This window comes from Artemia franciscana, chromosome 9 (genome assembly GCF_032884065.1).
Source record: "Artemia franciscana chromosome 9, ASM3288406v1, whole genome shotgun sequence".
Classification (NCBI taxonomy): domain Eukaryota; kingdom Metazoa; phylum Arthropoda; class Branchiopoda; order Anostraca; family Artemiidae; genus Artemia; species Artemia franciscana.
In genome coordinates this window covers 18,134,571-18,162,046 of record NC_088871.1, presented here as the reverse complement: position 1 = coordinate 18,162,046, position 27,476 = coordinate 18,134,571, and the positions used below count along the sequence as shown (strand labels likewise).

Sequence of the window (27,476 nt, the reverse complement as noted above, 5' to 3'; positions counted from 1 at the left end):
AGGGGAGGCAACTTGGTTGTTTTTCAATTTTTTGAAGGAGGTACCAAAAACAGTTACTCTTCAACAAAAATTTTGAAAAATCTGTTTTTTAAAATATAAGAAAGAAAGAGAGGGAAAAAATTAATTAGGGAGAGGCTGGAATATCTCCCTAATTAATTTTTTTATTTAGCAAACTATAGCACTTTTTCAGACGAAAAGAAGCGTTCCAAAACTTTACCTCGCCTCATAAAATGTTTTGCAGACACAGAAAATTATTAAACTATTTAATATAAATGAGGATAAAAAACCATCAAATTGTCTGCGGAAAGCAAAAAGGGACAGTAATAGTAAAAATCATATACCTTGTGTGCAGGGCCGAATCTCCAGGATTTTTATTGGGGGAGGGGCAAGAGGGTCCATATCCCGATATTCAAGGGGCATGGGATATATAATAATTTTTTCTCCAAAATATTGGGGGGGGGGGACTGCCTCGCTTGCCCCCCCCCCCCAAACGTTGCCCCTGCTTGTGTGATCCATAAAAAAGCTGTGTCTACATTAGAGTACACAAAATCATTGATGTTATTCGTTTATTACGCACGGAAATTCGTTCATGACTAGTAAGCAATATCATGAGCCAGGTTTCTAATTTTACAAACCAAACACCGTGATGCTAGTTAAGACTGGTAATACAAGTATATTGGTAAAAGGTGATGGGTGTTCGGTTCTGCGTCTCGGCCAAAAATTTACTCGATTCAACACGGCAATTCGCTAAAGCCACTGATAGCTCGTGTCCTGCTTATTTTGAAAAGTGAAAAAATAAGTGATATCTTGCTCCTTCTTGGCCCCGACAAATGTTTGGCTATTGGTGTGAAAAGGAACTGTGAGAATTAATAAAAGGTAATCTAATGAGAAAAAAGACAAAATTAACACTATCACTTCTTTTTAAAATTATAAATAGGGTCTATTGATAAGCCCGTATTGCATATACTGAAAAGGCCGCGGAAGAAATTGTGGTTTCGAAAATCCATATCCAAACCCAGGCTTTCCGAATCCTCCATACGCATATCCCAGTGGCTTTCCGTAACTCTGTCCAAATATTTGTGGCTTTCCATAGCCCAGTCCAAATCCCTGTGGCTTTCCGTACATCTGTACTAATGGTCTTCCGTACCCTTGTCCAAGTCCAAATGGCTTTGCAGAGACCAGTCCAAATACTGGTGGCTTTCCATAAGAAAGTCCCAGTGGCCTTCCATACTCCAGCCCAAGTTCAAATGGCTTTGCATAGCCTGGCGCTAGGTCAAATGACATTCCATATCCCTGTCCTACTCCATATGGCGTCGCAAAGCTTTGCCAATTTCCAGATTGAAGCCCTAGCGGACGGCTTCCTAAGGCTCCATAGCTTTGTCCAGTTTTTGATGGAGAATTGTTAACTATTTCGTAGCTTTCTCCAACTTCATTATCAAACCCCCATATGCCTTCAGTTAATGAGCTCAGGAGGAGTCCCAGACGTAGTATATCATCTCTCTCTTGGTTTTGAATTTCATCAGCAGCTGTGACACAGGCCAGTGAGAAAAGAAACCCCACCTAAAAAAAAAAAATGAATAAAATATTTAGTCACAAGATCAGAATTAAAATGAAGAAGAAATGCTTTTTTGTAACTTGGAAAGTAGTTGTGTTGTATGAATAAGCTTTTAAGAACGCATATACAAATAAAATTGTGACATAGGAAGGTATTATCAAAATCCTATAAATCTTACCGTTAGTTATTTGTTCGGACGTCTACTCATGCCTTTCACAATTACCTTTAAAGACTTTGTCATCAAAAATCTGAAATTAATACTGAAAAAAATCTTAAACACGATAAAACGAAGAATGCCTTTGAAAACTGTGTCTAATCCTTAATTTTGGCACCAAATCCAAATCTGAAATTTCATACACCTTGCCTAATTTCTAGATAATAAAAATCTAATGTTGTAAAGAGTAAAAGGGGTAAGATGGTTGCTTCTAGAGGCAATATGGTAACTCCACCTCCTGGTGCAAGGGCCTCGAATTATGCCGATAGCTCAATTTAAAGCAACTATTTCTGAGATAAAGCTTAGTAGAAAGTGTACATAAAGCAGGGTCACAGAAAGATTTTGGTCAGCAGAAAGTCTAGGGTCAGATGCCAGGTGTCCCACCCCTCTCCTTATTCATTAATACTCACCTAATTACTCAGAGTGACCTTAAACGCTCAATATATTGTAATAAATCATAAAACAAGAAGAGTACATTTCATAAACTATATTTAATTTCCACCAACATTGATATTTCAAAGCGTTTCGAGCCATCTCGAAATCGTGTACATTTGTAACTACAGCTCCAGGGATAAAGCCTCGAAATTATTTATATGATTGTTTTTAAACAAAGGTTGAAAAGTGGATATGTTACATGATTGATTTTAAACAAAGGTAAAAAAGTGGATATGTTATAACCCGTTGCCGCTAAGAGTGCTTGCGAATTTCTATCTCCGTCACAGGGCCAGGTGGTCCAATTGTCGATTAGGCTACTTTTTAAGTTTATGTAAAAGGTTAGATCGTCAACAAATTTTTGTTTACCAGAGGCAACAGTCTAGCATGGTATGTAGCAAAGAGCCATAAGGCTCTAATGTATTATTTTATTTTGTTTTTAGAGCCACTTCATATTGAAAGAATGATTGTGAAAACTTCAGAGGGTTAATTCGATAGGGAATTGAAAGCTCTAAAGCCTTTTTAAGAGTAAACAGGTATCAGTGGGCAACCAGCCCCTCTCTCCTGCTTTTTTTAGCTACCCTCCCCCTAATTACATTTGATGAAAATTTTTAAAGAGCCTTTTTGTTCAAAACAGTCTAAAAGTAAAACAACCATGCCTCTCGAGATGTTTGTTCTCCATTATTTATATGTAGGGTTTAATTTTTGGGAAGGATTTTTTGATCCCGGGTCTCGAAAAAGGCTGAGGGTAATAAGGCGAATTTTCAGAAAATGTCGAGATGTTGAACAAAATGAAAACACATTAGGTGCATGCCTTTGTTCCATTACTTTCAGTGCATATTGAGGGGAGGGTATTGAAATATGATTTGAGGGCAAGTAGCCCCAATTGCCTTTTAAAATGCTACCCACTTTGACAATGGTCATAATTTTGAGAAAGCCATTCGTTCAAATTAGCTAGAACATCTGATTGCAAAGCCCACGGGAGTGAGAGGACTCCCCCTCCCCCCAGAGAAAGGTTGAAAATTATGCAATTTGTCAATTGTTTACATATGCCATCTATTATTGGGAAAGGAGAGAATGTTTGATCCAGGGCGCATCTGAAAAAGCTAAGCGTATTAAGATGAAACTTCAGACAATGTCGAACTAAATCAAAAGATACCATGTGCATCCAGGTTATTAAAAAGGTACATCTGCAATATTTTAGAAACAAGTAAGGGTATTGACTTGATACTTTCACAGCTACTAATGCTAATATAACTACTGCAACTGCAACTACTTATGGATGTGACTGCAACTACTTCTGACTGCAACTGCGACTACAGCTGCGACTACTTCTGACCACGACTACTTACAGCTACACCTATGACTACTTGCGACTGCGTTCACTCTTAACTGCGACTACTTTTAACTGCAACTGAAACAACTTGCGACTGTGATTACGGCTGCTTGCAAATGCAACTGTGATTATTTACGACGGTGACTATTTGTGAGTGCGACTACTTCTACTACTGTTGAACAAAATCAAAACAGTTTAAGTGCATCCTGGTTGTTAAAAGGGTTTATCTGAAAAATCTCGAGAAGGACTAAGGGTATTAAGTTGAAAACTTCAGGAAATATTGAGGGGGACGTTGGTGCAAATCAAAGGACTCTACGTGCATCCCGGTGCCCAAAAGGGTGTATATATAGTATATCGGGAAATACTGAGGGTATTGAGTTGAAACTCTCATAGAATATTTCGGGGGGGGGATAATGCACTATGTCAAAAGAAAACATACTCATCCAGGTGGTCAAAAAACCGCATCTGGGCGTATCTATATTGATCTTAGGAACGGATAAGGGTATTAAGTTGAAATTTTTACGGAATTCCAAGGGGATACTAAACTAAATTAAAAGACACTGTGTGTATCCAGGCTGTCATGATGACATATTTGCAACATCTCAAGAAAAGTAAAGTGTACTAAGTTGGAATTTTCAGAAAAGGTTGAAGGGGATGTTTTACTTAAGAACACTATGTACATTCCGGTTGTCCAAAATGGGTATCTGCAATATATCAGAAACTGCTATAATTATGCTGTTGAAAGTTTCAGTAAATGTCAATTGGGATGTTGAACTATATCAGAAGATACCGTGTGAATAAAGGTTATCAAAATGGCATTCTTGCAACATGTCCGGAACAATTAAGGAAGTTTTGTTGAAATTTTCAGAGAATGTTGAGAAGGGTGTTGGATTCAATCAAAAGACACTAGTTTGGACACAGGAGCTTAACCAATATCCATAATATTATTAATAGAAAGGATTAAACAATCAATAACAAACAAAAATTAATTAAAAAACTCCATGAAAGTAAGTTTTCAACGAAAAGTAAAGAGCCATGTTAAAACCTAAGACCAGCAGAAATAAATTTCCATAATTATTCAAACTTAAAACGACCAAAAACGACTATCGAAAAATAACTGACACCTATAACGAACAAATTTAAATTAATAGCAACATTAAACTTTAAGATAACAAATACTGGTATAGGCTAGATCAGTGGTTCTCAACCTGTTTTTACCCATGGACCCCTTTTCTCTTCTTTTTATCTTGGTGGACCCCTTCATAGCTATTGGACATAAGAAAAATTTTCTATTCTTCTCTAAAATAAATTTTAAGGTTTTAATTATCAAAGAAATAGTATACGATTAAGCTTTATTTTTAAATGAATAACTAATTTAATACAAACAAAATATTCTACTATAATATAATAATAATTATTGTTATCATTACTATTATTGTGATAATAACTACAATATTACATTGTTTCTTCCATGGGCAAACAACTCAAAATCATGGAGAGTAGAGCTCCTCAGGTAGTTTAAATCACTCCAACCTTATTTTTGTAAACTGAATACAAAAAGGAGTTGAAATTAAGCGTGGGATTAAAAAAGAAGCAAAAGGCATGTTTATTCAATGAGATCCCTGTGGTTGATGCTTCACGACGAGTTTCTTTATATTTGGATCTATCGATGTTAATGATAGTCGAAGATCGCCCCTTTTCACAATGTCAAGTCTATTGCGAGCTTTTGATAACATTTGAGGAACACGACTAAATGCCGCTTCAACAAGATAAAATAGGAAAAGCAATAACGTAGAACTGCGCTTTATCCCAGAGCAAAGGGTTCTTTGTAGCAACGTCTGCTGTTTTCCATATATTGTACTTTTCATCTTTGGATTTTGTACGCGTTATTTCATCACTTTGTAATTCGATGAGGGGCTCTTGCAAAGACAATTCTATTTCAGCAACATTAACTTCGAAAGAAATTGAAATCTAAATCGGTACATCCATCCCGAGTAGGTCGCTAAACCGAGTTTGCATATCTTCATGTATATTTTCCGAATATTCACCATATAATACAAGATTTTCATCTTGTAAATCGCTACTAACACAGGCCAAACAAGGAAACTGTTCAAATGCACGACGCCTGATATTATTCTTATACAGGTGTAGTTTTCTTAGAATAGCAGCAATAGCACTTTTACTAGATATCAGATCTTTCCTTGGAGATGTTTATTAAGTGTATTAAGTTTTTCAAATATATCTGATAAGTAAAACACATCATTTTTATTTGCAAGCAGTTTCGCTCCAAGTTGTGTTTCAGCAAGAAAGGAAACAATAGAATCACAAAGTGCAATGAAACGCTTAAGACAATTCCCCTTTGATAGCCATCTCACCTCTGTATGTAATACAAGCCACTCAAACTCTTCTCGATTTTGCTTACATAATTCACGGAAAAGGCGGTCTTGGAGAGAATTTAATTTAATATGGTTCATTACTTTAATTACAACAGAAAGGGCATCATGCGGACGTGCACTCATTTTCCTTGTAACTAAGTGTTGACAGTGTATCACACAGTGAATACAATTACTTCTAGGACTGTTTTTTTTTTTTTTAATGTGCAATAAAACCTTTGTATCTGCCTGTCACAGATGGTGCACCATCAGTAGCACAAGCAATTATATTTTTAAGTGGGACATTGTTTTCCTTGAAATAAGTAGCAACTTCATTAAAAATTGTTTCACCTTTTGTGTCTGTCGTAATACTTCTAGCAAAAAGCATTTCCTCTTTGGCTCCTTCATTGTTAAACCTAACAAATGCTAATAAAAGGGCCTCATTATCTCTTAAAGCTGATTCATCAAGTTGAAGGGCAAACTGTTTCACTTGCAAATGAGCTATCAATTGTTGTTCTACCTCCTCTACCATTTCATCAATGCGTCGTGACACAGAAGAGTTGCTTAAAGGGATGGAATTAGTAATTTCAATTGCATTTTGTTTCACAACTGATGAAATTATAGCAGAAACTGCGGGTAGAATTACTGTTTCACCAATATTATGGGGTTTTCCGGCCTTAACAATTATTTTGCTTATTTCATATGATGCCAGGAAACCATCATTTCCTAAGATATGTTGAAAGATTGTATTTGCTCTTGCCACTGACCAACGGGTAATAGATAAGTCGTTGCAGATCTATGGTTAGGTGCCGGGCATTGGGAAGGAAATATCTGCTTAAAAATAAAGACTAAAGCTCACTGCCTACTTCATGAGAGAAGTTAAAAGATTTTCACCTTCGCTTGTTCTTGCCACTGACTGATGGGTGAATATATAAGTCAAAAGAAAGTACAAAAAAAAATAATGAAAGAATTATTAATATATAATTTCAGAATAATGTAAATTAAGATAGAAATTGAATTTTAAAAAAAAAAGAACGTTCTGAGTTGGTTTTCTTCATGGACCCCCAAAATATCATTGTGGACCCCCAATTTGTTGTGTTTTGCCTGTGGACCTCCAGGAATATTACATGGACCCCTAGGGGTCCATGTGGACCCCGGTTGAGAAACACTGGGCTAGATGAATAACTAAATCCTAAAAAGAGTTAAAAATAAAATTAATATCCAATTCTAACTTAAAGCTTAAAAAATTTACTACAAACAAAAGTTTGGTTGTCATCTTGATTATTATAGTGATTTTATTTTTAATTTTCAACAATGATTTGAAAAGTTGAAGTACACAGTCCAAAGACATATAGTTTTCAATAAAATACAAATAACACAAAATAGATATTTGAAGATTTATGGTCAACGGGTGGATCAGTAGTCAAATTCCTGCTTGTAGTAATTTCTGTTCGTTTTAAGTTTGACTTGAGCAGTCAAAAGTTTGACTTGAGCAAGTTTATTTTTATTTAGATTTATTTATTCATCTATATCAGTATTTGTTATTTTTGCGTTTAATGTGGTCATTTATTTTTATTCCTGTTGGCTTTGGGAGTCATTTATTCTTGTTTAGATATTTCTGATCGTTTCAAGTTTGAGTTATTATAGGACTTTACTTCCGCTCGTCTTAGGCTTTATGATGATTTTTACTTTTTTTTTGAAAAACTTCTTTTTCAATAAGTTTTTTGACAATTGATGCAAGCAAACAACACTAATGTATTTTCTCATTGTAAGGATGAAATTGGGCTTAAAACAACCCCCTGGGTATATCATAACTAATTGGAAGAGGATCAGAATATACGTTTGGGTATTTGAATACTTGGGGAGAAATCTCTATCAGAAAGGAAAGACGCCAGTGTTGTGATTAAACAGGGATTAGCTTGAGATTTATTGAAGAGTTTTTTTTTCGTGGTTACTTAAATCAAAAGCATTTTGTAAGTCCACTGCTATAGCATTGAGCCAGGTATTAGGTTCTTCGAATTTATTACACATTGTGTCCATAAGGCGAACAAGATAGTAGCCAATGGATGTAAAATACAAGTTTCCAAATTTCCCAAGACCAACCTTTGGATTACCTGTAGTCTGAGCCACTCAGCTAAAAATCTTTCAAACAGTTAAACAAACCAGGAGTATGTATAATTCAAATCAAGCTGGGGGAGTGCGATAAAAAAAAGTCAAGAGCCATGGCTAATTGGAGAAAAAGCCAAGAGAGTCTGAGTAATCAAAATATCTCTTGTTACCTTGCCTTTTAACAGAATAGAATACTTAAGATTCTGGGTTGAGGGAGGGGTCAGACTCAAAGGAGGGATGGATTTGATTTGGAGATTTGGAATAGTTTTCAATTGATATACTTTCTTAACATTTTCACTCATTGGTATTTCGGACCAATTTTAACAAAAATTTCGTTTTCTGGCAGAAAATAGAACTTTCTTATGGCCCAATGTCTTTTATGGCAGGACTAGTACTAGAATTTCCGATTTCAGTTTAAGCAGCATTATCATGATTATATAATGCCCATTGTTTGATACGATGACGCCTGGGAAATAAAAAAAGATAATATTGACAACAGTAGTGCTGCCTATGACATCCCTGGTGAAAAAAGACACATCACTACTATGCAAAGATGTGACTTTCCTTTTCCAAAAACAGAACAGTAAGCCTCCAGTTAAGGGTCTTTGACAATGATATTTTCAATGAGATATTTCTTATTTTGATTTGAGTTCATGTTTTAGGGGTTTCAGACTCCTTTTAGAAATCAGAATCTTTTTTTCATATATAGAAATTACTGTTGAGCTAAATATGTATAAAATGTGTTATTCACAAACTAGTGTCAATTTCTCTTAACTAGATTGCAATCGATGCAATCATAATCACTTTGAAATTTACTGATTAAGTGACCTGGGCTATTGAGACAGCAAAATGATGGTTTTCAGATGTCCAACCTACTCATGTTTGACCTTTGTGCAGAAATACTCATGTCTGCTTGAAAATTACAGGACAATTAAATTAGGCTGAAAAGGATACGGCAGATCGATCTTCAAAAGTGGCCCCAGCTTCTGACTCTTACAATTTTCAGCGCTAAAGTTTCTTAATCACTTTGACAGGAAGACATCATTAGCTAAGGCGACAACGCTGTGTGAAATTCTACCAATTGTCCTTTATAGCCAAAGCACCAACAGGCTCCAACTTCATGGTTTGCCGATTTCTGAACAATGAGGGAGAGTGACTTGTAAGCAAAATTATAAGGTGTGCGCATTTCTGGGGATGGGGGGCTACATACTAGTACTACTTGGTCTATCTTTTATTCGTTTTTGATAAACTGTAGGACTAGGAAATTCCCTTCATGCCAGAATATGCACTATAATTGTGAATGCTAATACAGCACAGTGACATAGGCTCGTAATCATCGTGCAATGGAGTTTTTAAGCAAAATTATGTAGCCTTGGCTTCTAGGTAAAGCATGTTACGTTAGTCCTGAAGTGTGTAATACAAGAAAAAAAAAAACACATTTTCGGGACATTGCATTATAAAAGCTTTGATGGATTGACAACCAGAGCTTTTAATCGATGGCAAAGAAACAAAACTAAAGTGTTGTTTCTGCAACAATTTTATCCGTAAAGTAAACTTAAGGCTGCTGCCCAGGAAAAACATATCGAGCTTTTGTTAATTTCTGTTTGTTTTAAACTTTGCTTCCTTATTTATTGTTGACATTGACGTTAACTCCCCTCTTGCTGTTCAGCCTAGAAGACGTTCTATGGCAAGTCGATTCTCACTTCTTAAAAAAAAGTAGGAAGAAATCTTCTTTCCTGAAACTGTAATTCAAATATCCTTTAATCTTGCAATTCTTGTCAGAAACTGTATGACAAGACTAACTATCAGACAAATTTCTTCTTCACTATCAAATCGTCCTAATAACATATATAGGCTCGGCTGCACTTTTTTCTGTCTGAAAAATTCGGTTATTTCACGTCTCTCTTGTTCGCTTTCACGTCACATTATCATCATGTGCTCTATAGTTTCTGATGCACCACACTTAAGACATTCCTCACTCTGTCCCAAAAATTTTGCTTTGTAACAACCAACTCCAGCTTGGTGTGATCGGAGTCGAAACAGTTTCTTTGCTTCATATCTAGTGAGTTCATTATACACTTTCGTTTCTATATATATCTCTGTTTTTTTCATTGTCACAAAAAGATTCTCAGTCAAATACCTATTCGATTTAAAACCCTGACGATCAATCACTTTAATCACTTTATCAAATATCTTAACTTCGTAAGGAGTGTCCATATCGGTTACAAGTGTTCCTGACTCAACTGCGGATTTGGCCTTCAAATCTGCTATTTCATTTCCAGCGATCCCAATGTGGGCGGGAATCCACTGAATAACTACTTTCTTCTTTTTTAATATGTCTTGTAGTTTAATGTAACATATAAGGACATCTCTATTTGGTTTTGCCATAGTATTAGCATTTACAACTGCTTGAATAGCACTTTTTGAATCATAGAAAATGATCACCTTGTCCTCTTTAACAGATTCCTCAATGAACTCCAGCACCTTCTTAATGACGTAAGCTTCTGCCAGGAATACACTGCTCTCTGGAGGTAATTTAAATTTTTTGGACACATTTTTGAAAGGGCACCAAAATGCCGCTCCTACATGCTTCATTTCATCTACTTTCGATCCTTCAGTGAATAATTGAAGGTATCCCTTGTACTCCTTTTCCATCATCATGCAGAATGCCAAGTCTGCTGGAGTATCTTGGTCAATATTGAATTCTAATCTTGAACTGATCCTGTTTTCCTCCCATGGTGGAGGGACACCTATTTCACCAACTCTCAACATTTTGGAAAGTACTATATCAATTCCATAACTTTTACAAATTTATAATGCTGCTTCAAGACAATTGGATTGATTTCTTGGTTTAGATGTGTTGGCAGTTGCTTGGCGACCAGGTTTGATGATTTTTCACTTAACTGGGTGGTGATTTTCGAAAGACCAAATCCTTTATACATATTTTGAAAATCTGATCTTTCTTCGTGTTTCCAGGTCTGCTAGATCACTTTCTGATAAAAGAAAACTAACAGGTGTTGTTTTTCTTGCTCCAAATGTAATTCTTATGGCTGAGTTTTGGATTACTTCTAATCTTGTAATGGCTGAATGACAAGCTGTGCCATAAATTGTTGAGCAATACTCCATTTTAGGGAATACATATTTGATATAATACTGGATCAAAAGTTCTGCTGGTAATCCTCTAGCCATATAGGCTAAACTCTTCATAACATTGAGTCTTTTCAAACATGTTCATTTAAGATACATCACATGGGGTTTCCAGGTAAGTTTATTGTCAACCACTAAACCTAGTATTTTTGCTTCGCTAACATATTCAACTGGGTGGCCACTTAAGTACAGATCTGGAAGGGTTCCAATTCTTTTCCTAGTGATAAAAATTGCCTTCGTCTTTGTTGCAGAAGACTTTAAGTCAGCTTCTTTGACCATTTTTCTAATTTTACAATGACCTGGGCTATTAGGGTCTTTATATGGTAGGTGTCACGCGCCATGACCCACGCAGTATTGTCATCTGCACAAATAGCTCCTCCATCATCCTTCATGTTGATAGGAATATCGTATGATCATATGGGGTACATGTCAGGCCCCAATGCTGATCCTTGAGGGATTCCTCTTTCAGGAAACACTGTTATATTTGAAATGGTTCCACCAACTCGCACTTTAACTTTTCTTCCTATTAAATAATCATTTAAAAATGCTAACATTTGGCCTTTTATTTCAGCTGTTACTAGGCCTCCGACCATTTTTCTATGAAGAATATTATCAAAAGCACCTTCAATGTCAATTAAAATCGCTGCTAAAATCCACCCATTTTGCAAAGCATATAATGCATCCTGTTTGAGGTACATAAGACTGTCTTCTGCACTTCAATTTTTTCTGAAATCACACTGAATGTCTTTCAAAATTTTCTTCTGTTGTATTACAGCTTCCAGTCTCTTCTTCACCACCCTTTCCATAACCTTCCCCAAAACAGGGAGAAGGTTAATGTATCTATAGTTTTCAATCTTTGATAAGTCTTCGCCAGGCTTTGGTAGCATTACTGCTTCACCATACTTCCAAACATCAGGAAACTTTCCCTCCCTCCATATACCATTAATTAGTTCTAGCAGTACATTGATCCACAATATGGGGAGCAACTTCACGAACTGAGGCAAAATTTCGTCTGGTCTAGGAGATGTATTCCTTGTGTTCCAAGGTCGCTTACCTTTGTGTCCATATTGGTCTTCTTCTGTATATCTGGATCTCCCCGGCCAATCATAGAACTCATGAGTTTGGCACCTGCATCAGCTTTTTGATCATCAGTCACAAGACGCTTATTATCAGATGCAATAGGTGGGGTGCTCCGGCCTGAAGTTGCTCTGTCATTCATCTTTTTCATAAAACTCGTATACTTTGGATTCCTTATTTACTGTAATTTTGCTTTGTAGGCATTACATAAGCAAATATCTCTTAGATTTCATAGGAAAACCATTTTTTTTTTTATTACTGATGCTAGAAACGAACAAAAATTAAAGCAGAACATATAAAAGGGATGATGGCCCTCAAGCCTCTGAAAGGGCGAATTTAATTGTATTTGCTTTGGACAACATTATTTCCTATCTAAATGCAGTGAAATGTCATTGGTTAGTAGCACATTTTCTATTAGCTTTTTCAGAACTCTGTAAGAGTTTTCTCAGGTTCTCAACTCTTTCAGAAAAGCATCAGCCGTATTTCTTGCAGACAGTATGTGAATGAGAAGGGCACTACCCTTTTCTGTCATATATAGGTTAGTTTCTGATCGCTTCAAGCTTTGAGTGACACTTTGCCTTCCTTTAAAAATGGATTATTTTATATTTAATAAAATAGCAAACTATCAATGGAATCCTATTCAATCCTCAAAAAGATGACAATAGTCCTCGAAAGAGTCTATAACACAGGGTTATTTTATTATCAAAAATATCTCATACGAGGACATTTGTTTGAAAAAATGAGGATATTCTGTATTTTTGGGGAAGAAAGTAGGACATTTGGCTTTTTTGGTATTTCTAATAGGTCAAATTTTAAAACTGACCAAGGGTAAATTGCATTGAGTCCATACCATTAACAAACTGTGAAGAGGTCTAACGTATAAGTGCCTTGAGGATTTGGCAGCTAGGGCTAATATTATTAAAAAAAACTAACATCTAGTACCTTTAATTTAGGTATAAATAACCTTTGACAATGTTCTTTATCCTTGAAGAAATATGAGCAGAAATAAAATTGACAAAAAGAAAAATGATCCATTCAAGATAGTACTGAAGATATAGTCTTGTGCACAGTGTATCTCTGCTCTTCGTAGATGCCGTTTCTAAAAATACCAAAACACAAAATTCCTAATCTAATGAGTAAAAAGTTATATCTTATTTTAAAATGTACATCTTTACGATTTTATTGCTATTTTTTTCTGTTGGCAAATCCGTATTATATATGTCTTTATGCTAGAAAAATGAAAAAGGAGGACAAATCCAAATTACTTTTTAAAATGGGAGACGACGGAAGTAAAAGTTTTAAAAAGAGAACATGTGGTCCGAAAATATATACTCCGGACTTTTTTCAGGGGTGAATGAATAACAAGCGTATTTTCTGTGATAATTTGAATAATAATTGCCTGTAAAATGGCGAAAATTTCAGTTTCACTGGAAGTGGTGGACCCGGCCACGAGCTCCGATCCTGCGTAAACTTCATCACTTGTGATACACAGCATTGTAGCTCTCTGCATATAGCGTTTCTAACCTCTCAGTAGAAAATTCGTGCTAACCACGAAAGTATATAATTTGATAAATCGTATAGAGTACCTTTATTAATAACCTGATCATTATCTTATCCGTAATTATTACACGACGGATTCTAATTTTACAATACAAACAATCTGTCAAATGCTGTTATAACACATTAAAGAAAAATTTGCTGCCTTAGGTCATTAATACTAAAACATATGGTTGATAGTAAGTTTCCTCCTTTCATTTTACTGTTTAAAAACAATTTATGTTGCAACTTTTACAGCTGTGACTAAAAATAAATAAATTCCAGCTCCAACAAAACAGATAACGTATTAAATTTTTTGATAATAAGATAGTTAATATGCAATGAAATTTATGCTAACAGTTTTTTTTTAAATAGTATACCCCGAACAAAATAAGCGCTCTGACTTCCACCCGAGAAATTAAAGCAAGCTTTTAGTACTACATTCAGATAATAACATATTTAGTTTTTTTTTTTACTATTATGAAGATGGTATGTTCAAATTTAATCTGTGTTTACGCATAAATTTTTAGAGACAATAAGTTTCTAATACCCAGTGCCATGAATCCAAGTCAACCATGGTATATGCAATCAGGTAAATCTTATTTTGCACCCTAACCAATAATCTGGCTTTTATTTTACTCGTAATTATTACGCAATGTGATCCTAATTTTACATTGGAGTTAATTAGTTAATGCTGCTTATATTAAATAAAAAAATAGTTTTTTTAACTGAAAGTAAGGAGCAACATTAAAACTTAAAACAAAGCAGAAATTATTACGTATATGAGGGGAGTTTCTCTCCTCATCAAAACCTCGTTCTTTACGCTAAAGTTTTTTAGTACTTTTAAAAAAAGCTTCTTACTGTTCTAATTGAAAGAACATAGTGTTTCAGGAGTCATTCTTAAAAAAAATGGGACAGAATTCAAACTTTAGCGCAAAGAGCGAGGTGTTGAGGAGGAGCAAATGCCCTCATAAACATAATAATTTCTGTTCATTTTAAGTTTTAATGTTGCTCCTTACTTTCGGGTGAAAAAACCTGTTTTTTTTTATTTCTGATATTTTTTTCAAATAATGCCAGGGAATCTCGTTACACTTCTACGAAAAAACACCTCCTCCTGACCGATTTATTCTCTAGGCGAGTGGTTCTCAAATTGTGGTACGCGTATGACAAAAATTTTTAGGGGGTACTTGGCCAGCCAACAAAAAAAATAAAACAACCTTTCAAACAGTTCGTAACAACGAACTATAAGTAGGGAGCGACCCGGATCAATAGTAACCGGAACTCTAAAAAACGGAATTTTGATACCAATAGATACATCAAAAGAATTAGATTTTTATGCTGATTTTAAATGTGTATAAGTTTCATCAAGCTTAGTCCTACTCATCAAAAGTTAGGAGCCTAATAAAATTTGCCTTATTTTCAAAAAAGGAGGAAACATCCCCTAAAAATAATGGAATCTTAATGAAAATCACAGAATTAGATTCAGTGTATCAGAGAATTTTACTGTAGAGGTGTCAAGCTGCTATCTATTAAAATGTGGATTTTTTTTGGCAGAAGAAAGATCACGGAGACGTGTTTATTCGATTTTTTTTTTTGTTTTTCCCCCATGGTAATCGTATTGACCCAGAGGGCAACCAGGCCCCCTCCAACACTCATTTTTCCCAAAGTCACCAAACCAAAATTTTCAGACAGCCATTTTGTTCAGCATAGTATAAAATTAAGTAACTATGTTTTTGAGGACGACTTTATCCCCCACAGTTCCCGGGGGCTGCAAGTTATGAACTTTGCCTATTGATTACATATATTCTAGGTTATTGGGAAGCATATAGACGTTTTCAGGGTGCATTTTTATGGGGGGGGGGTCGGGGGAGAGGGATAAATGGGATTATTTTTCCATGGAGGAATTTTTCCTTGGGGAAGAGAATTTTCCATGAAAGGGGTGCCGGATATTCCAGCATTATTTAAAAACGATCAGAAATTAAATAAAAAGTTTTTTCAACTGAAAGTAAGGAGCAACAAAAAAACGTAAAAATAATAGAAATTATTACGTATATGAGGGGATTCTTCCCCTCGTCAGTGCCTCGCTCTTTACGCTAAAATTTTAGTACTTTAAAAAGAGCAATTTATTCTAATTGTGTTGCGAGAGCAACACTTTGGTTTCGTCGTGTTTTTTTTCCTAGCCCCCTGATTTCAGCTTATTCCTTAGAAAGTGGTAAGGGTCTAACCTCTGCGAATTTTACGGAAAGTGTGAATCTTAGGTCGGATTGATGAATATGACTTGCATTTTGGAAAGCTTCGTAGAGTTCTTGCCTGGGGCCAAAAAGGATGGTTTTTGCTTGTCCTTGAGCCAGAGCCTATAGTGTGCGAAGTGACTTGGAGTTTTATAGCCTATGTCAAAGAGAGCTATCGGAAGCTATGCAGTCAAGCTTTCGTTTCGTCAAACCATGTTTCTGCTTTCGAGTGGAAAGCTCCGTTCTAGCAGGCAAGAAGGCCTGCTTAAATTTTTTTATTTAAAAAAATTAAAAATAAGTGTCAAATATATGCGGCATTTACCCGGCCCACAGCCAATATTTCGTCTTTGAGTGATAAATAGAAAAATTTACAGAAACAAAAACGTGGGAATCGAGAGTGCTGCCGTCTCTTGTTTCTACCCATTTCTGTTCGTGATTTCAGCTGAGTTTATCATTCGGTTTTTGCACTTGGGATTACGGTAGAGAAATGGTATCAGATATGTCTCTTAAATTTTAAAGTTCTCTCATTGCTAAAGAAATTAGTTTATACTTTGCTCCTTTCTAAGTGATGACTTTAGAAATTTGGCCTAAGGCAAAAAGTCAAATTTTGAACTAAGAAAGATATTAAAGATAAATTGTTAGCTCATAATCATCTTCGACAATGAGGGGTTCGCAACGTTTGCTAGTTGGTGTATCAATTATTTATTTCCCGTGCTTTAGTGGTAAGACCAATTTGGTTTCAGTGCTAAGACATGTAGGTGACTTGTAAGCAATAATTGGCTGTTAGGGTAAAATCATCTTCAGCAATGAGGGGTTTGCAGATCCTTACAGATTAACAACTTCAGCATTTAATCAAAGCGAGGAAAGAAAACCCAATTGTCGGCAAAGCCGAACAAAGGTTTCCGTAACACCTCACGTTGCCTATGCAACGTAGATCTAATTAAAAGGCCTTTGTAATTCCGGGGTCATTCTTAAAGAATTGAAACAAAATTCAAAGTTTTAATGCCGCTGCTTAATTTCAATTGAAAAACTTGTTTTTTGTTATTTAATAACTCTAGGACTGGCAATCATATTTATATTTTAGCTATAGTTTACTTAGAAATGGTAGCTGAGAAGGGGTGCCTGAAATGTTTTATGGGAAGAAGGGAGTACAGTGGCTAAAAAAGTTTGAGAACCACTGCTCTAGACAATTCAATCCTGGTGAAATTTTACCCTGGACACTTACCCTTAACATTTCCACGCGTAAAATTTGAATCGATAATCGTATAGGGATTCTAGCAAATTCACCTGTGTAAAAAATTTTCTGAAAAATTCACCCCCTGAAAACTTCCCTCCCCGAGACAATTTGTCCCCGTGTAAAATCCCATCTGTAGAAAATTTGCCCCCCTGTATATGTATGCATATTTCCCAATAGCAAATACTACACGTAAACAATGGGCAAATTTTGTAACTTAAAGACATTTTTCCCAGGGGCTGTGGGGGGAGGGATCACGAAATCTCCAGAGGTATATTTATTTGATTTTTCAACTATGCTGAACAAAATGACTATCTCAAAACTTTTTAAAATCAGCATAAGAATTTAATTTTTATGATATATCTTCTTTTATCAAAATTCCGTTTTTTAGACTTTCGGCTACTATTTAACCGGGTCGCTCCTTACTTACAGTTTGTTACCACTAACTATTTGAAAGTAATTCAAAAGACAAATATGTGCCTAGGGCTTGAAACCTGTGTATGAAAACACTTTAAAAAGCAAAGTAGTGTATTCACAATGAAATTTGAGTAACATTCTAGCACTCAGTTGTATGAGTTTACTGATGGATTTAATGAGCTCCTTGATAAAGTCCTGAATAGTATTAGTCATATAGTAATGGGTGATTTTAATTTTAATTTATTGGATCTATCTAGTCAAAATGGTGATTTTTTTAAATTTCATGATAGAAAATGATTTATATCCACTTGTCAATATTCCAACGAGAATCACAAGTCAGTCTGCTTCGATTGTTGACAATGCATTTCTTCGTTCAATTGATTTGAATCGAAGTTTTTCCGATGTGATCATGTGTCCTGGGTCTGATCATCTTCCAATCTCAGCTAAAATTTTTTGTAGCGATAAACGAGTCCAGAAATTAAAATTTTGATTGACGAAAAAAGAAAATCTCCTAAGTTTTCAGAGGAAGTGAGTGCAATAAGACTAGAGTAAATTGTTTAGAAAGAATGAATGCCCAACTAAAGCTCTGGATTATCTAATGGAAGTCATTAACCCTATTTATGAAAGGACGCATCCAGTAAAAGTTTTTAAGTCAAAGAAGTTTGTTCCCCGTAAAACATGGATAACCGAGGAGATAATTGACCAAAATATAATCAAGAAATCGGTTTTGTGAAACATATTTCGATTCCAAAAGTGATGAGTCTTTCATTTTATTTACAAAGCAAAGAAATCTGGTGAATAAACTGAGCAGAAAAATAATGTCTGATTATGATGGAAATAAGTTGGAGGATAGTAACAATATGAAGGAAACGTGGAATGCTTTAAATGAGATCATGGGTGGCAAGGGAAAAGAGACCGCGGCAAACATTAATTTGGATGGGTATAACCGTGGTGATTCAACTGAAATTGTAAATAGATTTGCTATTTTTTTCTCAAATATCGGCTCTGAGATGCAATCTAGTGTCAGCAACAAATATAATGAAATAAGCTGCAATATTATTAAAGACGTCCGTGGTGGAACTTTAAATATGGAATTTCAGCCGCGAACGAGTGAAAAAGTGCATAAAGTTGTGCAGTCACTTAAGTCTAATTCTGCCGGTGTTGATGGTTTGTCTCTTCGAGCTCTTAAAGTGATTTTAGGATATATTCTTCCCTGTTTAGTTTTTATCATTAATCTTTCCCTGGAAAAGGGAAGTTTTCTGGTGTAGTTTAAGGTGGCGAAGGTCATTCCATTTCACAAAGGTGGCTACATGTCAGATATAGAAAAATGGAGACCCACATCAATTCTACCCATCTTTTCAAAGATACTGGAGAAAGTGGTACTAAAACAGCTATATAATTTCCTTTAGATAAATAGGCTTTTGAGTCAGATACAGTTTGGGTTTCGTAAGGGTCATTCGACGACGCATGCCTTAAAACACCTGGTCCAGAGTGTTAACTGTGCACTAAACTCAGGTAACGTACCTATGACACGGTTCACTACCAAGTATTTCTTCATCGAATGAGAAGTCTTGGAATAAATGGAGTTTGTCTAAGATGGTTTGAGAGCTATCTTTACGGTAGGTCCCTTAAAGTCGTTTTGAATGATGTAGTCTCATCGTCTTTTCATGTGAAGTGTGGTGTACCTCAGGGCTCTGTGCTGGGCTCTATACTTTATCAAGTTTACGTGGATATGATGCACTTTTATCTTCAGGATGCATGCATTACTTCTTTTGAGGATGACACTGTTCTAACAGTATTTGCAAAATCATTCGATGATTTAATAGTAAAAGCTAATGATGCTCTCAAAAGATTAGAGGTGTTTACAAGTTTAAGTTTGCTGTGTGTGAATGTAAAGAAAACGTTTTTACTGACATTCTGTAAAGTGGGTGATTCTGTTGATGTCAGTAATAAAGTCCTATTAGGGGAAATACCTATTTTACAAGTTAATTCACTGCAGTACCTTGGCTTCCATATTGATTCTAATCTATAGTGGAAGCATCATAGAGACATTATTTCCGCCCAAATTGCACGTGGAGGTGGCATCCTCAGAAGACTGAAGCATATTCTGCCGGATCGTACTCTTCACACGATATATTTTGCAACAGCCTACCCGTATATATCATACGGATGAATAGTTTGAAGCAGTAATTCTTATGTTAATTACAAGCGTGTGCAAATTCTACAAAATAAAGCAGCAAGAATAATTGGGAAGTACGTAAAAGATGTTAAAGACATCAGTGCATGCTTTAAGTCTCTAAGGCTACTCAATGTTGGACAGATGAGGGACTATCAAGTGGATGTTTGTGTTTAATTTTTGTGCATAATCTAGTCCCGGAAACTTTTAATCAGTTTTAGCGTTTTAGAAGTTTTGTTCATGAGCATGATACAAGAAGATGTGATAACTTGGTTGTGGATATTCGAAATAGTGTAAGATCTGGTTTTACTTTGTAGTATCTTGGTCCTTCTGTATGAAGTTAACCTCTTGTGAGTGTTAGAGAGGCTGTTTTTTTTCTTTTCTTTCTTTTTTATTATTATTTTAATTAGTGTGGGATGCTTCTAGGAACATTCATGTAGATTTTTTTGCTATTATTCATAATTTAGAATGTCTTGAGGAATGTTTATATAGTTAATCGCGACGCGTTAGCAAAATTTAAAATTTTCTCTAGCGCATTGATTTATATCTGTAATAGTTTATATTTTTGTTTATCATGTAAATAAAATTCAAAAGTATGACTATGTGAGATATGAAATAAGACATGGTTAATAACGGTGTTGGTTAATAGGGTTTTGAAGCAAACTTAATTTCGGCATTAGCAAAAATCTCATTTATAAAGTAACTTCAGGATCAGCTCGTTCTGACTAATTCGATTAAGGTTCATTCACAATGAAATTTTAATGATATCGAGATTTAGCTAGTCCTTTCAGCCAATTTGGAAATTCTGTGAAAAATTCGTATTAGTGCTACTTACATTTCGGTGTTGGTAAATCTATTTTAATCTAGTTAGGAAAGCTCGCAGTGTGTTAAGATTCCTGTAAAGGAACATCTACACAAACAAGGATTGTTAATATAGCTCTATAATTGGCTGACCATAACTAAATTCTAGAAAAGTTCAAATAAATTGAAAAATTGGTGCCAGCTCTACTTAGCAGTGAAATATGACTAAATTTTCATATAAATAAATATCAGTCGATATTTAGCAGTGTCAGCTAAATATCGACTGAAGCTACATGACGGGGTTAGCCAAATCTCGGAGTCAACTAAACCTCATTAGGAATGAACTTTAAATAGTTTAAGGTAAATGCAGTTTAGTTTTGTCAGATACTGTCTATTTTTATCACCATCCACAGATGTTGTACATAAAAGATAAGTTTTTTTCGAATGTGCAGAGGAGGAAAGAATTCTGCAAAACATGTTTTCTTAATGGCTTTCAGGGTTAATTCCTTTTTAACTACGTTATAAAATGAGAATCTTCATATTATGTAGGTATTGTAACATTAGAATTTCACCGTATTATTATCGTGGATAAAATGATGGTAGGATTACTATTAAAGGTACAAATTACATCTTATTTTGTTATTTTAAAAGAAGCACAGATAATTTTTGAAAAGTTATAAAGTTAGATCCGGAATATAAGAAAATGGTGACACAGATAAAATATTTAAAATATCCTTAAAAGGGATTGAAATTATTCCAACTGCCTCAAGTTTTTGGTAAAGAGCCAGATATATTAATTCTTTTAAAACTGTTCTGGAACTTGAAAGTCTACATTAACTTGGCCTTTTCCGAAAGAACAGGTATCCAAAGGGAATTATAGAGCCATATTAAAATCTAAGATAAGCATAAATAAAGCCAAGCAATAACTTAAACTTAAAACAACCAGGAACTACTGTGAATGAATAATTGAAACCTAAACGCAGAATAAAAAATGAATGATCCCATCAAACGTAAAGATAACAGATACTGCTATAAATAAATGGAGGAATTCAACGAAACAAATATAAAGAGGAGTAGGGCTACCGACCCTATATCTTCTGGACATCAGCGCGTCATTTGTTTAAAATGATTTGTGTTTAAGCAGTGTGTCCTTCATTTCTCATAGCAACAACATAGCAACAACATCGTAAAAAAAAGAAAAAAAAGGGAAATCAGGGTTCATAAGTCTGAATGATATAGCTCCCCTTCCTCTAAAATCCTCTAAAAGGCTAGAGTGTAATTTGTGTGCTAACAAAAACAATATTGATTTTTATCGTGTGGTTTTGTTTTATCAAAACGACGACGACGACAAAAAGAGGAAAATCACAATAAACACTGTGATAACAAAGATTACATGAAACCTCAAGTAATTAGGGATGCAAATTCCTGGAATTCTGAGCAGTTTGGCATTTTTCAGTGTTAGAGCTAGAAAAGAAAAAAACTATTTATAATATCTATTATTTCTAGAATAGTGCAAAAGATTTTCAACCTTTAAAGGCCTAGAGGGCTGCAGCCAGGCTCATATTTGTGCTATTTTTTTGGTTTTTCGTTAGACCTGACTATTTGTTATAATTTCGGTTCGTTTTGCTTTTCATTTATTCATTGATTGTAATTTCTGTTTGTTATAAGTTTTCAAATTGATTATTAGTTGTTTTAAACTGAAACTAATTTACTTTAATTGACTCCAGCACGTTTTATAGGTTGTCCAGATATTTTTCCTAGTTTCTCCTAGCTAGTATGCATGGAGTCAAAGAATTCAGCTCCCGAATGGAGAATAAGGGTATCCTCGGTGAATTATTCTGCTTATTCAAATTATAATCCTTTGGTTACTGAATTAGTCAGGAATGAAACTCGTATATGCAAAAGAGGTCAAGGTGACAAGCATCGCTGGATAATTCTTGTGTAACATATTTCATTTTTACTCAATGTACATATTTTAACATAAAAGGGAGTAATACATTTTTTATGCAATCTTTTCAACAAAAATGGCGTTTGGCATCATTCTTTCTTAAATACTTGAAATACACAAAAACATTTAACCTTCTGATTTTGCCACAACTATTAAATAAGTTATGACAAAAGTTGTTCCTGGGTGATGAACACTTCAATTTAGATGATAACCTTCAAAAAGAAGCAAAAATGAGTAAAACAATTAAAAAATTAATATCAAACAGTTCGTGGTAACGAAGTGTAGTAAGAAACGACCCGGCTCAATAGTAACCGAAACTCTAAAAAACGGAATTTTAATACCAATAGTTAGATCAAAAGAATAGCATTCTTATATTGATTTTAAATATATAAGTTTCATCAAGTTTAGTCTTACCCATAAAAAGTTACGAGCCTGATAAAATTTGCCTTATTTTAGAAAATAAGGATAAAGTCATAGAATCTTAACGAAAATCACGCCATCAAATTCATAGTATCAGAGAACCCTACCGTAGAAGTTTCGAGCTCCTATCTACAAAAATGTGGAATTTTGCTTTTTTTGCCAGAGAAAGATCACGGATGCGTGTTTATTTATTTTTTTTCTTTTTCCCAGGGGTGATCGTATTAATCCAGTGATCCTATAATGCTGCGAGAGCTCATTATAGCGGAAATTGAAAGTTCTAGTGCCCTTTTTAAGTGACAAAAATTGGAGGGCACCTAGGCCCTCTCCCACCATCATTTTTTCCCAAAGTCACCGGATTACAATTCTGAGACAGCCATTTTGTTCAGCATAGTCGCAAAACCCAATAATTATGTCTTTTGGGAGGAATCCCCCACAGTCCCCGAGGGAGGGGGTGGAAGCTATAAACTTTTACCATTGTTTACATATAGTAAGGATTATTGAGAAGTGTACAGACATTTTCAGAGGGAGGAGGGTCGGAGGAATGGGTTTCATGGGGGGATCTTTCCATGGAGGAATTTATTATGAGGGAAGAGAATTTCCAAGAAGGGGCTGCAGGATTTTCTAGCATTTTTAAGAAAACAATGAGAAAAAAAAAACAAAATTTCAGCTCGAAGTAAGCAGCAGCATTAAAACGTAAAAAGAACAGAAATTAATGCGTAAATAAGGGGGTTCATCTCCTCCACAATATCTCACTCTTTACACTAAAGTATTTTTAGTAGTTTCAACTATTTATTCTACGGCCTTTGTGATTCAGGGGGTCATTCTTAAAGAATTGGGACAAAATTCAAGCTTTAGTGTAAAGAGCAAGGTATTGGCGAGGGGGCAAACCCCTTCACATACGTAATAAAAATATACAAATATAGAAGTTCGTTACGTAAGTTAATTCGTAAGTTACGTATATTTATTACTAATAAAAACTTTCATAAAAAATGAAAGTTCTAGTTGTCTTTTAAGTAACCAAAAAATTGGAGGGCAGCTAGGTTTCCTCCCCCACTCCTTTTTTTCTCAAAATTGTCCAACTGAAACTATGAGAAAGCCATTTAGCCGAGAAAAAATATTATGCAAGTTTCGCTTTAATTATTCATAGGCGGTGAGCCAAAACCAAACATGCATTAATTCAAAACGTTCAGAAATTAAGTAAAAAAAAATTTTTTTTTTTAACTGCAAGTAAAGAGCGATATGAAAACTTAAGACGAGCAGAAATTATTCCGTATATGAAAGGCGTTGTCCTCTCCTCAACACATCACTCTTTACGCTAAAGTTTTTTCTTGTTTTAAAAAGTAGAGTTGTAAAAAAGAGTCAAACTTTATCGTAAAGAGCGAGGCGTTGAGGAGGGGACAACCTTTTTCATATACGGTATTATTTCTGTTCGATAAGTTTTAATGTCGCTCCTTACTTGCAGTTAAAAAAAATAGTTTTTTTTTTTATTTAACCAATCAATTCGTGGTAACGAACTGTAGTAAGGAGCGACCCGGCTCAATAGTAACCAAAACTCTAAAAAATGGTATTTTGATACCAATAGCTAAATCAAAAGAATCGAATTTTAATGCTGATTTTAAATATATAAGTTTCATCAAGTTTAGACTTACCTATCAAAAGTTACCAGCCTGAGAAAATTCGCCTTATTTTAGAAAATAGGAGGGAAAAACCCCCTAAAAGTCATAGAATCTTGACGAAAATCACACTGTCAGATTCAGCACATCATAGAACCCCATATTAGAAGTTTCGAGCTCCTATCTACAAATATGTGGAATTTTGTATTTTTTCCCAGAAGGCAGATCACGGATGCGTGTTTATTTGTTTTTTGTTTTTGTTTTCTAGGGGTGATCGTATCGACCCAGTGGTCCTAGAATCTTACGAGAGGGCTCATTCTAACGGAAATGAAAAGTTCTAGTTCACTTTTTGTGTTACCAAAAGAAATTGGAGGGCACCTAGGCCCCCTCCCAAGCTAATTTTTTCCTTAAGTCACCGGATCAAAATTCTGGGATAGCCAATTTATTCAGTGTAGTCAAAAAACTTTATAAATATGTCTTTGGGGACGACTTACTCCCCCACATTCCCCGTGGGAGGGGATACAAGTTACAAACTTTGACCAGTGCTTACATAGAGTAATGGTTATTTGGAGGTGTACAGACGTTTCAGGGGGATTTTTTGGTTGGGGAGAGGGGTTGATATGAGGGGGATATGTTGGAGGAACTTTTCTTTGAGGAATTTGTCATGGGGGAAGAAAATTTCCTTGAAGGGAGCGCAGGATTTTCTAGTTTATTAAAAAAAAAAACAATGAAAAAAAATATGAAAAAGCTTTTAACCTAAAGTAAGGAGCAGCATTAAAACTTAAAAAGAACAGAAATTATTATGCATATGATGGGCTTATCTCCTCCTAATACCTCGCTCTTTACGCTAAAGTACTTTTAGCAATTTCAACTATTTATTCTACGGCTTTTGTGATTCAGGGGTCATTCTTAAGAAATTGGGACAAAATTTAAGCTTCAGTGTAAAGAGCGAGGTGCTGACGAGGGGGTGAACCCCCTCATATACTATTAAAAACATGAGAATACAAAAGTTCGTTACGTAAGCTAATTTGTAACTTACGTATATCTTTTACTAATAAAAACATTTGTAAAAAATTTAAAGTTCTAGTTGCCTTTTTAAGTAACCAAAAAATCAGAGGGCAACTAGGCCTCCTCCCCCACTCCTTTTTTCTCAAAATCATTTGATCAAAACTATGAGAAAGCCAATTAGCCAAAAAAATATAAATATGCAAATTTCGTTTCAATTATTCATCTGTGGAGAGCCAAAATCAAAACATGCATTGATTCAAAAACGTTCAGAAATTAAATAAAAAAACGAGTTTTTTTAATGGAAAGTAAGGAGCGACACTAAAACTTAAAACGAACAGAAATTACTTCATATATGAAAGAGGCTGCTTCCTCATCAACGCCCTGCTCTTTACGCTAAAGGTTTTTACTGTTTTAAAAGGTAAAGTTAAGAGAAAGAGTCAGACTTTAGCGTAAAGAGCGGGGCGTTGATGAGGAAGCAGCCCCTTTCATATACGAAGTAATTTCTGTTCGTTTTAAGTTTTAATGTTGCTCCTTACCTCCCAATAAAAAAAATGTTTTTATTTTATGTAATATAACAGTGAAGCTATGTGAAAGTAACGTTTACATCCAATACACCTCCCACAAAGAGAGCAATATTCGATAAACAAACAATAAATTTTATTTGTTTGAATTTAACTTCTAATGGAATTTTTTTTTTACTATGAATTTTAGTGAAATATATGATTCTACGTTTCAAAATTCACAGCTTCACAAGAAATACCGGAAAAATAATACCTTACATATTAGCTGTTTATATATTAGAATTAGTTGGGATCAGTCGGGAGCCAATTTATGTGAAATTATTTTTCAGGTGGTGTTCCTGATGTCAGCTTCTCTGGTAGTTGCTCAAGGAGATATTCAAGATGCCCAAGGTGTAGAAAGTGACACATCACGTCTTGGATACCTTCTCGACATGCTAACTGAAGGATTACTTGAGCTGGAAGATGAATCTGAGCAAACTGATGGGCTGATTTCTAGAGCTCCTTCTGGGATATTCGGACATCCTTCGCTTTTAGCCACTCATCAATTTCCATTTTTTAATAGACCATTCTTTCCTGTTCATAAGCCGATCATTATTCCAAAACCTATATTTATACCTGTGCCAAAGCCAATATTTGTCCCTAAGCCCATATTTGTCATACAAAAGCCTTTTATTGGAGGAGGCCTTTTTGGACACAAGCCTTTTTTTGGAGGAGGCCTTTTTGGGCACAAACCTTTTCTTGGAGGAGGCTTTGGCCAACTTGGACTTGGACTTGGGGGTTTTGGAGGTCTTGGGGGTTTTGGAGGTCTTGGAATTCATCGTTAGATGGAAGACTGTTTTTCACTTTGTATCTATATTAAACATTATTTCATTACTTTGAAAGTTTTTTTTGTGTCACAGATCATTTGCAGATTCAATAAACTAGGTAAAATTATACAACAAGCCAAGGATCAGATTCAAGCTGCAGAAAACTATTTTGCTTAAATTTGTTAGTGACGAGACACTTTTCTTTAACCTATAGGTAGCAATAAAAGAAGAAATTATTCTTCCTTTGTGTGGTTAATTGTAAATAAATCTAATAAACTAAACATTATATTAAATCCAAAAAATACCATGCAATAAGCTAAACGTAAAACGAATAAAAATAAAAACTAATAACCACTTTGAATTTAGAAACTGCAAATATGACTAGGGATGAATAAATGACGCCTATAAGAACATAAACTAAAATAAACAATCAAAACGAAACAAAAAGAAAGAAATTGACACGCTTAGAAGATTTGAACCCCCTCCCCAAAAAGTCTAAAAGGTCTAGAGTATTATTTGAAAA

At 34.9% G+C, this 27,476-nt stretch overlaps 3 protein-coding genes across 4 annotated transcripts in view; 2 read left to right on the top strand and 1 right to left on the bottom strand.

Moving 5' to 3' along the window:
* LOC136031086 (tRNA (guanine-N(7)-)-methyltransferase non-catalytic subunit wuho-like) overlaps positions 1–27,476 on the top strand; it is a 118,490-nt gene that overhangs the window by 14,520 nt on the left and 76,494 nt on the right. The gene's annotated exons all lie outside the window — the stretch shown is intronic.
* On the bottom strand, positions 867–13,963 carry LOC136031087 (keratin-associated protein 6-2-like). The gene is made up of 2 exons (XM_065710363.1): positions 13,829–13,963; positions 867–1,560 (listed from the first exon to the last, which is right to left on the bottom strand). The coding sequence occupies exons 1-2, from the start codon at positions 13,847–13,849 to the stop codon at positions 928–930; spliced, it is 654 nt and encodes a 217-aa protein (XP_065566435.1). The 5' UTR covers positions 13,850–13,963; the 3' UTR covers positions 867–927.
* LOC136031089 (uncharacterized) lies at positions 21,138–27,088 on the top strand. Of its 2 annotated transcripts, none has more exons than XM_065710364.1 (2): positions 21,138–21,254; positions 26,477–27,088. In XM_065710364.1, exons 1-2 carry the CDS (start codon positions 21,231–21,233, stop codon positions 26,969–26,971), a joined length of 519 nt encoding a protein of 172 aa, XP_065566436.1. In that variant the 5' UTR covers positions 21,138–21,230; the 3' UTR covers positions 26,972–27,088. The 2 variants fall into 2 exon arrangements, with proteins under 2 accessions (XP_065566436.1, XP_065566437.1); XM_065710365.1 differs by having other exon boundaries at positions 21,152–21,236.

What these genes read in the sequence shown, in the direction of transcription:
- LOC136031087 (XM_065710363.1), bottom strand. Translation starts at nt 13,849, where the DNA reads ATGATCAGGTTATTAATAAAG. An exon ending in TGATCAGGTTATTAATAAAG is followed by an intron (nt 1,561 to 13,828) that starts GTACTCTATACG and finishes TTTTTTTTTTAG; the next exon opens with GTGGGGTTTCTTTTCTCACT.
- LOC136031089 (XM_065710364.1), top strand. Translation starts at nt 21,231, where the DNA reads ATGATGGTAGGATTACTATTAAAG. An exon ending in TGGTAGGATTACTATTAAAG is followed by an intron (nt 21,255 to 26,476) that starts GTACAAATTACA and finishes ATTATTTTTCAG; the next exon opens with GTGGTGTTCCTGATGTCAGC.